At 43.2% G+C, this 13647-nt stretch overlaps 1 protein-coding gene across 1 annotated transcript; it reads left to right on the top strand.

The window, feature by feature from the left end:
- Positions 1 to 694: 694 nt before the first annotated feature.
- LOC116514669 (protein FAM163A-like) lies at positions 695 to 11004 on the top strand. The gene is made up of 2 exons (XM_032226303.1): positions 695 to 787; positions 10591 to 11004. Exons 1-2 carry the CDS (start codon positions 695 to 697, stop codon positions 11002 to 11004), a joined length of 507 nt encoding a protein of 168 aa, XP_032082194.1.
- The last annotated feature ends 2643 nt before the right edge of the window (positions 11005 to 13647 follow it).

Here is a 13647-nt window from a genome sequence, read left to right as displayed (position 1 = left end):
TACGTGGGTGAACCGAGGTGCACCCAGGATCGCTCGCGCAGCTGCATTCTGGACAAGCTGAAGTCTACGAATGCTCTTCAAGGGCTGCCCCATGTAGAGCACATTGCAGTAGTATAAGGGATACTTCTTCCATTTTGGAGAAAGCTGGAAGTGATGACTCCCTTTCTGTACTCCCTTTTCAACACTGGCCTCTCTCTTTCTACCGAAGTAGCATAGTCAAGGACAGGGATGGGGAATTGAATCTGATTCAAGAGCCAGCCGTAATCTCTGGGCTGGATAAAAACAGGAGGATAGGTTTCACAAGAGACAACTCTTCTTTGGAAGGTCCAGCCATACTTCAGTGGTGGGATGCTCTCTAAGCGGTTTACAGATTTTTAGCAAATTGAGTCAGCAAATTGCCCCCACAGTCTGGGTCCTCATTTCACCCACCTCGGAAGGATGGAAGGCTGAGTCATCCTTGAGCCGGTGAGATTTGAACCGCTGAACTGCAGATAACAGTCAGCTGAAGTGGCCTGAAGTACTGCACCCTAACCACTGCGCCACCTCGCAATTATTTTTAAAGCTATGTTTACAAGGCTACAAAAACAACAGGGATCTCAGGACTGGGGGGGATTTTGAATTCTTACAACTACTTCTATTAGCTTAGCTCTCTTGTCTTTCCTCCATTTCTAGAATTTGATGGAGAATCGGTCGGATGACAGCAGGAACTGTTGTCATCACTGGCGGAATACTAGCAACTGTCATCTTATTGTGTATCATTGCAGTTCTTTGCTATTGTAGGTTACAGGTAAGACTCCTCCCGGTGTATGACACATATACTTCCTTTTGTATTCAAGGACAATAGAATAAGTGAAGTATTTTGGCTTCATGTTCCTCAGGTGTAACCAGGGCCGGATTTAGATGAAAAGAGGCCCTAGGCTATTCCACTTATGAGGCCCTTTCACCTCCATTTTTAAGTTTGTAAATTGCATGAGAGACAATAAAATACATCGTTACTGTGATATATATCAATATATATCAATATATATAGCTGGCCTCCCGACGGAGGGTGGCTCTGCTCTGCGGCAAAGGCAGCGAGGCCAGCCGCCTCCCCTGCTGCGCTCAGCTGCCCGGCTCGGCCCCCTCGCCCTCACCTGCCTGGCCGCTGGTGGGCTCTGCGTCGACGGGGGGGGGGCTACTGGGAGCGGCCGCGCCTCTCGCCCGACCGCCGGTGCCGGGAACGTGGGCGGGCTCCCCAACTGCCGCGGCGCTGGAACGATCTTAACCAATACATTTTTATGTTTGTTTATTAGTCATATGTGTAGAATTTCTCCTTATTTTCGGTCCAGTGTTTTAGTGTTCACTGTTTTTAGAATAGTGTAATTTTAATTTTGCTAACAATTTGAATGTAGGCCCCTCTTGATCTTGAGGCCCTAGGCTGAAGCCTAGTTAGCCTATAGGAAAATCCAGCCCTGGGTGTAACCCAAGACTTTATCTTCTATAAAATAAGAACAACTTAATACGTGGACAGCTCTGAGGCAAATGAATAACAAATGGGAGCTATGAGGATGGTAGACTCCAGTAAAATACTATCTAAGCCACAAATCTAATTGTTGTTATTAGACATCTTATCAAATTGAACAGTCAACCATCACAAAAAGAATTTAAAAAAAGAAGTGCCAGGAACCCTGATATAGCAAAATATGCGTAGATATTATCTAGAAAGAGCAATAAAATGCCGTTAGAGTTTAAAACATTTCTAAGATATCCCCAGGAGTCTGTATGGCATTTATTACACTATAGTGAAGACGAATAGCAGAAAATTAAAACTAGAACCTAAGTGCTAAAACTGAAATGATGACATTAATTAAGCCATAAGTAGATATAGGCCCTAAAATCCAAGGAAATCAAACTAATTTGTGGACAAAGTGCTGTTTTGGGAATATAGCAAAGTGCTTCAAGGAGCAGTCTTAAGAATTGGGTCGGTATTCAATATTTAGGGATTTTACGTTATTGTGGATGAGTGAGTTAGTTATATAGTGACCTGTATTATATTTGGGAGGTAGGTTAACTTTAGAAGTTTTACGATGATTGCTGTGATATAAAGCATGGCCTTAGCACTATTACTGCCTTTTCAGAAATATATATAATTTGTTCCCACCAGTTTCCTGAGAGTTGAGATCTTGTGCTGCGATACCTAAAAGATTAAGCTTGATCTATAGTATTATAGATACAATAAGGACACAGCGGCTCAGTGTCTAAGATGCTGAGCGTGTCGATCAGAAAGATTGGCAGTTTGGCAGTTCGAATCCCTAGCGTCGCATAACGGAGTGAGCTCCCGTTACTTGTCCCAGCTTCTGCCAACCTAGCACTTCGAAAGCATGTAAAAATGCAAGTAGAAAAATAGGGACCACCTTTGGTGGGAAGGTCACAGCGCTCCATGCGCCTTCGGCATTTAGTCATGCCAGCCGCATGACCGAGGTGGCGCAGTGGTTAGAGTGCAGTACTGCAGGCCACTTCAGCTGACTGTTATCTGCAGTTCGGCGGTTCAAATCTCACCGGCTCAAGGTTGACTCAGCCTTCCATCCTTCCCAGGTGGGTGAAATGAGGACCCGGATTGTTGTTGGGGGCAATATGCTGACTCTGTAAACCGCTTAGAGAGGGCTGAAAGCCCTATGAAGCGGTATATAAGTCTAACTGCTATTGCTATTGCTATCTTTGGACAGCCCTAGCTCTTCGGCTTTGAAACAGAGATGAGCTCCGCCCCCTAGAGTTGGGAACGACTAGCACATATGTGCAAGGGGAACCTTTATCTTTACCTTTTATGATATTATAATTTATGTGCTACCAATGTTTATGACACTTCAGTTCCTCCAGGAGGAAAACATGATTTTAGTTTTGGTGTGGTTAAATATAAGCAATTCTTCTCTGCAGTAATCTGCAAGGATCTGCAGACTTCTGAGACAACGTCTGCGTCACAGTGGTGGCTTCCTACCAGTTCAGACCGGTTCAGCCAAACCGGTAGTGGTTTGGCGGTCTGGGTCAGTGGAATCCGCAGCGACCCAGGTGTGCCATGCCCCTGAACCAGTTCTCTGGTCTTTTCTCATGTTGCTGGCATGTTTCTGTGCATGCGCAGAACAGTTTTCACTAAACTGCGCATGTGCAACAATATGCGGCGGGCGTGCATGTGAGGAAAGTGAGCAGCGTGCGCACAAAATTTTTGTGCGCACGCAAAACACCCTCTCTCAGCGAACTGGTAGTAAACCAGTTAGGAACCCATCACTGGGCTGCATCACCTGTTTACAAGAGCAGAGCCAATGGTCCATTGTTAAGTATAAGGGAATGACATTTCGCTTTCATTAAAGTGGCAATCATTTCACTTCGTTCTAAATGGAAATATTTGCAGGAAGCTGACTTTTATTGCCATGTCTCACTTCTGAGGTGCTTTTGTTTTTAAGAAGATACTGGACAATCAGTTGTCTCAAATGGTATAGGGCATCCTGTCTGAGCTGGGGGTTGGACTCGAAGACCTCCAAGGTCCCTTCCAACTCCTCAACTATATTCCACCCTATCTCTACTCCAGTGGTGGGTTTCAAAAAATTTTCGAACCTACTCTGTGGGTGTGGCCTCCTTTGTGGGAGTGGCTTGCTGGCCATGTGACCTGGTGGGAGTGGCTTGCCAGCCATGTGTTTTCTTTCTCTCTCTCTCCCTCTCTCTCCTTCCTTTTGTCTCTCTGTCCCTTTTTCTTTTTTTCTTTCATCTCTCTCTCACACTTTTTTTCTTTCTTTTCTTCTTTCTTTTTTTCTTTCTTTCTTTCTTTCTTTCTTTCTCTTTCTCTCTCTGTGTGAGTCTGTCTGTGTGTGTGTGTGTCAGTGGTGGGTTTCAAAAAATTTTGGAACCTCTTCTGTAGGTGTGGCCTGCTTTCCGGGTCCACTGGTGGAACCTCTTCTAACCGGTTCGGTAGATTTGACGAACCGGTTCTATCGAACCGGTGCGGACCGGTAGGAACCCACCTCTGCTCTACTCCTACTCTAATGGGTGTCAGCAACTTAATTTGGCAGAATAATATCCAACTGATAAATGACACTAGGCAATAAAGATTTTGCTTCCTGAACACTTTTGAGTATATCTCACAGTGTTTTAGTTGCTAACAACAAAAATAAGCTTAATTCAACCTATCATGTACCATTTTATAAAAACCATGAGGTTTTTGTTTTTTTTACACAATGGCAACGTAACACCCTTGTTGGCTATATTTGCATACTTGAAACATACAAAAAAACTATTGTTTTTTTATTGAACATTTTGAAAAAAACAAAGTTTTACAAATGTTTAGTTCCCACCCTCCTCCCCAACCCCACCCAACCTTCCCCCTCCCCCTGACTTCCCAGAACCAATACAGGGTATAAATGTTTAAGAGAATCTAAAGTACAGTTTAAAAAAAAACCCAAAAAAGATAGTCAATAACGTATTTCCATTGAGCTCTAGCTCCTCCTTGCTGGACTAACTCTAGATAATTTATAATTCCTGATCTCTAATCATAAGCTACCTGGAATTTCTTAGTCCCATATTTGTTTTGAGTATAGTCAATCCATCTTTTCCACTCCAGTTTGTATCTCTCGTTTGAATGGTCCTTAAGATATGCAGATATTTTGGCCATCTCGGCTAGGTTTGTTACTTTCAATGTCCATTCTTGAACAGTAGGCAAATCTTCCTTCTTCCAGTATTGCGCCACCAACAATCTAGCTGCGGAGGAGAGCCTTCTCGGTGGCTGCTCCGACCCTCTGGAACGAACTCCCCGTGGAGATTCGGACCCTCACCACCCTCCAGTCCTTCCGCGCCGCCCTAAAGATCTGGCTGTCCCGGCTGGCCTGGGGTTAAGACTCTAACCCCACTCGAATTTGTGTGGCTGTTGTGTTTTTTTTAATATGTTGTATTGTCTGTATGTTGGAAATTGTTTGTCCTCCCCCCCCCTTTTTTTGAACTGTGAGCCGCCCTGAGTCCCCCCAGGGAAAAGGGCGGCATACAAATAAAGGGAAAATGAAATGAAAAAAGTTATTAAATGCAATATCAGATTAGTCTCTACAACTGTACAATCAGTAATTATGCCTAACAAAAATAACTGAGGGGTAAACTTTATCCTTTTTTTTAAAGAACATTTTGCATAATCCACCATATTTTTTATCCAAAACGCTTTAACCCTTTTGCAAGTTCACCATATATGAACATATGTAGTGTCCACACAATCACATCTCCAGCATTTAGGTTGTAAGTTCAAATACATAGAAGCCATTTTTTTTAGGATCTAAGCGCCATCTATAAAACATCTTATAAAAGTTTTCTCTCAAGTTTTGGGCTTGTGTGGAACTAAGTGCAACTAGAATATATGTGGAGATCTAAAAGTAGTGATTTTGCTGTTTGGAATGCAGCTCAGATATATTGTTGTTGCATATATGAATGGGACAGCGATACAAGAGAGCTGGGTTACATTAATAAGAAATGGCATAATTTGTTGGGCTTTTTTGTGAAATTTTGCGAAACCAATGAACAAGGAAGATTAAAGAAGGCATTTTTGTGGTCCGCAGATTAGCTATGTCAACAGTGACAATTGATCCAAAGATCTGTTACTGGGGCCAGAGAAAAATTGCCTGGAAAGCATTCAAGGATGTTCTTGAGAATTTTATTGGTAGCTGCAAAGTATCTAAACTACATTCAGCTGGTTGACAAATTTCTCACAGTGTATAAGACCATGAAGTGCAGCAGGTCTCTGAGGATTCGTTTTCTGAATTCACACTTGGGCTTCTTCCCCAAAAATCTAGGTGCAATTGGTGACTAACATGTTGAAATTTTTCACCGGGACATTGCCACAATGAAAAAAAATGGTAACATGGCAATCGGAATCCATCAATGTTGGCTGACTACTGTTGGATGCTCCTGTGAGAGAATCTCAAGATTCCCATGTGGTACAGTCACTCTGGAATTATAGCAATAGCAGTAGACTTATACACCGCTTCATAGGCCTTTCAGGCCTCTCTAAGCGGTTTACAGAGAGTCAGCATATTGCCCCCAACAATCTGGGTCCTCATTTTACCCACCTCGGAAGGATGGAAGGCTGAGTCAACCCTGAGCCGGTGAGATTTGAACCGCTGACCTGCTGATCTAGCAGTAGCCTGCAGTGCTGCATTTAACCACTGCGCCACCTTGGCTCTGAACACAATTATATTTGTGTTCAGTTTGAAGGGATCTATCATAATCACCAAAGGTTTTTCAGGAAACAAATTGTTGTTCAGTGTGATTATTACAGCTCCAGCCAAAGCCTTTCTCCAGTTATAGAATCGAATGCTGACATAAGATCAATAAAGGTAACACATAAATAAAGTGCGTGGATAAGATTTCTCTGCCTCAAACTGCAGGAGAGAAGATATATCCCTTCGATGTGCCTTTCCAAAAGCTAGCAAGAAATTTCTCCTTGTCTAACTAGTTTAGAAGCTTATGAAACCAGAAGTGTGCATCTACTTTGCTAGGAAAGCTGGGGAAACTAATAGAGTAATAATTAGATGGGGCCATGCTATTACCTTTTTTTAAAAAGAAGGGAACAAGTAATAGAACAATTTCATTCTTTAGGCATATGGAAAGTATTATTGATGTGGGTGAATAATGAGGTCAGAAGAAAGATCCACCGATCAACATTACTTTTTTAACAATTCAGCCGATACCAAATTACTATCAGGGTGTTTTTTTTAAATTGATTGATTCAACAATTCCCAGCCAGAAGGCTGATGACCAAGGGAGAATACTATTGGGGGGGGCGTAACTGAGATGAAAGACTGGTGAGCCGAGGATTGTATAATTGGCTATAAAACTTCCCCCACATCTTTGCTAGAATCTTAGCTTTAGGGCAGTCCAGAGGTGGGTTCCTGCCAGTTTGCACCAGTTCGGTAGAACCGGTTCATCAAATCTACCGAACCGGTTAGAAGAGGTTCCACCAGTGGACCCGGAAAGCAGGCCACACCTACAGAAGGGGTTCCAAAATTTTTTGAAACCCATCACTGACACACACACACACACACACACACACACACACACACACAGACTCACACAGAGAGAGAAAGAGAAAGAGAAAGAAAGGAAGAAAGGAAGAAAGAAAAAAGAAAAAAAGAAAGAAAAAGTGAGAGAGATGAAAGAAAAAAAGGAAAAAGGGACAGAGAGACAAAAGGAAGGAGAGAGAAAGAGAGAGAGAGAGAGAGAGAGAGAGAGAGAGAAAACACATGGCCGGCAAGCCACTCCCACCAGGTCACATGGCCAGGAAGCCACTCCCACAAAGGAAGCCACACCCACAGAGTAGGTTCGAAAAAATTTTGAAACCCACCACTGGGGCAGCCCAATCTCTCGGCTAAAATGTAATTATCTTCTAAACTAGAGTAAACGTCAGTTTTACTCAGGGCAGACCAGATCAGGAAACAGACCCTAGAGAAAGACTAGAATGATACTTAATTGAAATAGGCTGTAATTACAGAATCTTCCAAGCTTGACTGCTTCACTTTCCCAGTCTCTCTGTGTCAGCACCTCTCCATTAAATAATTAGGAAAGAAAGACCACGAGACTCCATGTGTGGAAATCAAGTGTACTTTTACTAATTAAAAATGATTAAAGGCATAGCGAAGCGAAATCTGAATATTTAGGCGCGAAAGCGATTGATATATAGAATAACCCATTCCCCACCCCTTGGCATCACAGTTACAGTCCAATCATAATTCTCCCAAGTATCAGGTGTGAGATAACTTCAAAAGGCATCACGAAGATGGAATGTCGGTGCCATTAGTCCTGGCGGGAAACTCCCACGCATGCGTAGTCCGATCAACCGGTGAACTCCAGAACCTTCCTCCAGCACAATGAGTAACCCCTCCCAAATACCATGCCCTCCCTCCCCGTTTCATTGCAGCCGAAGCAACAGCAAAGCAGAGGTTGACACTCCGCCTGAGTTTCTTCTGAATGCTTATTCCCCAGCCCTTAAGGCACAGGTGTCAAACTTGCTGCGTCCCGTTGCCATCAGGTAATGTTTTGTGACGGTTTTCCCTTTCGCGGAGCTAGGGAATGGCGTATGTGATCCATCCAGCCTGGGGGCCGCTGTTTGACACCCCTGCTTAAAGGAATGGTTCAGTCCTCTTTGCCTATCTCCATCTATTTCCCGGATTCTCTGCAGTAGGAATTTTTAATCTCTTGCGGTTTGGAAAAGTTTCTTCCTTTTGATTAACTGTTTATACTGTAACTTCTTTTACGATCTAGAAATAGATTACAAGACAGGTTTGGGACAAAAGAAGTGGTATTGTAGGTGATCCCCTGAGAAACCGGGAGATGGAATCATTAAGTTAGATTAGATGGAGGCAGAGGGAATGGCCTTGAGGGGCAAGAGAAATTGTCACTCCCAAGACAATGTTCATATAAAAGAGAAGTGTTTCCAAGTTAGGAATGTAATGAAAATAAATTAAGATAAAAAGGAGGGATAGGGGAAGTTCTCTCTGGCTTGCAAGATTCGGTCACTCAAGCTTTAGGATAGAATTATTTCTGATGTACATAACATTGGATTCCTAGTTTGATCAGCCTTGAAGGACTGACGGAATGTTACCTGAAGGATTCTCAGCAAAAGTCCAGCTGAAGATTGAGGCTAGTATCACTTTGCTTGGAGTTGCAATTCATTGTAATGTGAGGGATGCCTGATATATGACAGATGTGTCATTCCCTCATGCTGAACTGTAGACAATTACGAGTATTTTTTACATACTCACAGAGCAGTGGTGGGTTTCAAAAATTGTTCGAACCTACTCTGTGGGTGTGGCCTACTTTGTGGGAGTGGCTTGCAGCCCATGTGACCGGATGGGAGTGGCTTGCCGCCCATGTGACCAGATATGAAGATGCCGACGACACTTGTCAGAACCACCTTAAATTACCTCCCACACAGCACTGGCATGCATAAGAATATGATGTCAACTTGTTTTTTGAAAGGCATCTTTGGTTTGCGTTAAAACAACTTCAACACACGCAATGTTCTGATTGCACCACAAACGCAGTAGTCATCCTTACCTTTCACAGAGGCACTGGGTTTTATAAATAGGAGCATGATAGTGTAGAATAATCATATCCAAGGACCAGTGGTGGGTTTCAAAAAATTTTGGAACCTCTTCTGTAGGTGTGGCCTGCTTTCCGGGTCCACTGGTGGAACCTCTTCTAACCGGTTCGGTAGATTTGACGAACCGGTTCTACCGAATAGGTGCGAACTGGTAGGAACCCACCTCTGTCACAGAGAGACAGATTTGTACCAATGATGGGTGCCCTGGGCTATTTGTCTTGCTTTTCAAGGGCTTCAAGAGGAGAGGGGCAGGCATCTTATGTACAGGAGTTAGACAGAATGTCCATTAGGACATCTTCTTCAAGATTCCTGGTGTAGATTTAAAAAATCATCATTGTCTTTGGTCTCATCTCTGTTGTTTTGATTAGTGTTTCGTAGTGTGGACAGAATTAAAGTCCTCATTTAAACGACAAGCTTTGCTATTTCCTAATTTAAAGGGAAGTATCTCTTTGGTCAATGCACTGTACGAGTTAATCAATTCACTTTGAAACAGGCAAAGGAGTGTTTTCCTCATGTTAGTGATGCATTTAAATACACTCCTTGCTGTCAAGGTTAGCAATAAGATTAGATTAAGTATGACAACCGTCCAAGCTGGGCAGCATTTCAGAGTGAATGAGCTGATGCAACATTGACTAAAAGGGGTCTCAATGATTAAATAGCTGAGCACATAAATGGGATAAATTCCAAAACATTCCAGAAAGGACCTCATTTTTAGTAGCAATAATGGAATTATGAACTGCTGAAAAACAATTGGATCCTTTTCATGCATATGGAGGAGCCAGTTAATATGGACAGGTTCAACAGTATAAGGCTGGCAGTGCAGCAGTTGGCTTAAAGAAAAATGGCCAGAACCTCTGGCAAACCACCTTCTTGCATTAAGAGTAGATGGAATTAATTGATTGTGTTAATAAGTGATGGGAACATCTTTTGGGGGGGGCTTCTGGGTTTGCAGCTGTCAGACAGTCTGTCTATCAAGGAAACTCGCTAAGGTACAATAATGTGAGCATCAAATTAGATTAGATTAGATTTAGTTTATTTGTATGCCGCCCTTCTCCGGGAGGGACTCAGGGCGGCGAACAACTCGAAAGGGGAAAAGGGGATACAAACACAATACACGTAATTAAAATACACAAGAGTCATACAGCCATACAAGTTGAGAGGGGAGGGGAACTCATCAACCCCAGGGCTGCCGGCACAGGCAGGTTTTGACGGCTTTCCGGAAGGCCTGGAGAGAGGTGAGGGTCCGGATCTCCGCGGGGAGTTCATTCCAAAGGGCCGGAGCTGCTACAGAGAAGGCCCTCCCCCGGGTGGTAGCCAGATGGCATTGGCTGGTGGACGGAACCCGGAGGAGGCCGACCCTGTGCGATCTAACGGGTCTATGGGAGGTAATTGACAGCAGGCAAATGTTTTCCGTAGATCATCTATTTTAACTGTTGTTCCTCAAATTTTTGCGTGCTAATAAAAATATTCCTCTCCCGCTTTAGTATTATTGCTGCAAGAAGGATGAATCTCAGGAAGCCGAAGAGGAAGAAGAGGAAGAGGAGGCGGCGGAGGAGGAAGAAGTCAATCGTCCCCCGCACTCACACTACATTATGTGTAATGCTTGCAACTGTCGTATCATGGACGGGCAGGGCAACTCCTCTTTTCCACCCTGTGAGCTTAACAAACAGAGTAACCGGAACTATGGCCCAGTCTGTTCCCCTTGCAGTGCCCCCTTTTACATACAGACCGCTGACATGGTACAGAACGGGGGCGAGAGTGTCTCCTACACCCCCATATGCTGCAAGGATATGGGGCCGCCTGTCAAAATGGCAACCCACCAGAATTACCCGGTGATCCATCACTGCGCCATCCACGGGACCTTTCCAAATCTGAGGGCTTTCAGTACAGAAGTATGATCACTGTCTATCACTATCACAGGTGCTTCAGTATGATCCTCTTGCTGGGTGGGGATTTTAACGTTGTGTGTTCTTCAGCCGAAGTGGAACAGGTGTCCAAGACCCACCATCTTTGCAGCAAAAGATGTATAGCTTTGTAACCAAGCGGGGAAGAGAGGGGAGTTGTGCAAATTTCAATCCGCAAAGTGATAATATTGTTTCCGCGGACAGTTCTTGTCTAAAGAGGGCTATCTATAATACAAAACTACCTTGCATTTCAAGGTTTTTGGAAACCACTTTACAATTCCACCCTCTCACCAAGAGATTTGGGATCTACCATTAGGCATTCCCATTTGTCTCTCTCTCTCTTCAAAGCAATACCTACTCACTTCCCTTGATTAGTAGAATAAGCTCACAATGCTCGGTTCGAGAACCTTTTAGGGGACATCATAATTCCCAACCAGTGGGAAGCTGTGAGAAGGGTGACAACATGTTTGCTGAATTAGTGTTCATTGGAAGTGTAGCAAGAGCAGACAAGAAATGAAATGTTCTGATTATTTCTGTAATCCATTAGTTTATGAACTGAATGCTTTATTTGTACTAGAATGCAAAACAGGCCAGCTAAAATGTATTTATTACACACAAGAACACGCATACACAAGCACATACATTTAGTAATGGTAAGAAACTGGGAGTTGAAGAACTGGAGAAATTGCCAAATTTCTTCTGAAATCGGATTATTTTTTTCCCTGGCAAAAACATCCTGTTCTCCCCAAATTCTCAATTCTGAACAGGCTTTCTTAAAAACAATACATCCTGACACTTAAAGGCCAATTCCCACCCCCTCAACCCAAGCTTTGTGAAGTCTTTTTTTTCTAACTTCCCGTCCTACTGTAATTAAAGCTGGTAGAACTGCAAAAAGTCATCAAGCCACGGCAAGGAATGGATTGAAGTGAGTACAATGGTCAGTGCCAAATTCAACGGTTTTATGACTTTTGTAAGGCAATTATCTTTTAAAGCAGAACTGGTCAGATAACAAAGAAAAGCGTCCTGGGTTGGTTTCAAATTCTGATCGATAACTTCCGCAAGCCTATCCTTTGTTATGTGCGAAATGTGGTTCATGTGTTTGAAATTCTGATGGTTTGGTCTTCTAAGAATGCTACCTAAAGCTATTTTGGAAACTATTTGGTCTATTCTTTTGAACAAGCACAAAGGTCATTCTCTGAAGTATCAGTAAGCAGTCACTCTTGCATACCCTTCTCTAGTGATATGAATTGAATGTTTTATCAGAGACTAAATTTAAGACCTTCCCCTAAAATGGTAATCCTCTCAAGAACACAAGGATGCTGGTGTGATAAAGGAATCAGTGTATGTACAGGAATACAGACTTGATTAATTTCAATTATATTTTTGAACAAACTGAAGTTTAATCTGGATTGTGCCCATTTATCCCAGTCCTCAGTTCCACTGGAGCTGCATTTGTGTAAAACCAACACGCCAGAGTTGCACCTCTGTTGACACGGTTCCTCTCTACCCATAGAGTATGACTATTCTGGGTTGTGGTGGGGTACTCTTGCACACAGAGGTAACATGTATCTCTAATCTGGAAGAGATGCAACAAATGTGTGCCTGTAGTTCTTTGAGGTAGGACAAGTAACAATACAGCACCACCCTCCCCATGTTCATGAACAACTCTTATGCTGAGCACACAGAAAGCTATACTTCCAGCTTCTTGGTCCTGTATATGCTTAGAAACTCTCAGTATTCAGGGAATAAAATATTTGGGGTCAATGAACAGGATGAAGTTAAGTCAAATGTGTGCAGATAACTATTTCTCATATGAAGCTTCCCTCCCTCCCTTCCTCCTCCTCCTCCCTTCCTCTCTCTCATATCCTGCCTTCTTCAGATGCTCAAGACAGCGCACATAACGCTCCCTCTCCCCATTTTACTGAGATGAATTGTCTGGCTGGCTGAGTATCAGGAGCCAAGGGTGGTAATGTTAAAAAAAACGGCTCCTGAAGCCAACACAGCCTTCCAATCCACGAGAAAGCAATGTGTGTGTGTATGCTTCGGGTCATTTAATTATGGTAACAAAGTGCCTTATAAGGTATATAGAGCCACCAAAGTAAACTCAAAAGGCTTTCCATTTTTAAAAACACATGAAAAATCTAACAAAGACAGTTTCATCAGTTGCTGTGAAAGCTGCCTGTATGATTGGTAGTGAAAGCAATGCAGGTTACGGGTTCACCGACAAATGCGCGCACGACAAAAGCGCGCCGAGAAAACCGCGACGTTGAAATCGCGCCCACAACAGCGCGCGGAGAAAAGCGTGTCTTCAACAAACAACCAATAACAACCTAATAACCCTAACCCTAACCCTAACCCTAAATCTAACCCTGAACCTAACCCTTACCTTAACTTAAATCGCACTTTTGTGGGTGTGCTTTTGTCGGCGCATTGTTGTGGGCGCGCATTTGTCGGGTCACGGAGGTTACAAAGAGTGGCTTTTCAAACCATTCTTTTTTTTTTTTAATTGAGAAAAAGCCCAAAACAAGGAGATTACGCCGGGCATTTGAAAGCTGGAGGCATGAATGGTATAGAAGAGAATATATGTAGCTCAGGGTTGAACTGTGAAGTCCTTGGTGCTCATTTCAAACAACCGAG

Source organism: Thamnophis elegans, chromosome 11, assembly GCF_009769535.1.
Source record: "Thamnophis elegans isolate rThaEle1 chromosome 11, rThaEle1.pri, whole genome shotgun sequence".
In the NCBI taxonomy this organism is placed as follows: Eukaryota; Metazoa; Chordata; class Lepidosauria; order Squamata; family Colubridae; genus Thamnophis; species Thamnophis elegans.
The sequence above is the reverse complement of the archived record's forward strand: the minus strand, read 5'-3'. Positions and strand labels throughout refer to the sequence as shown.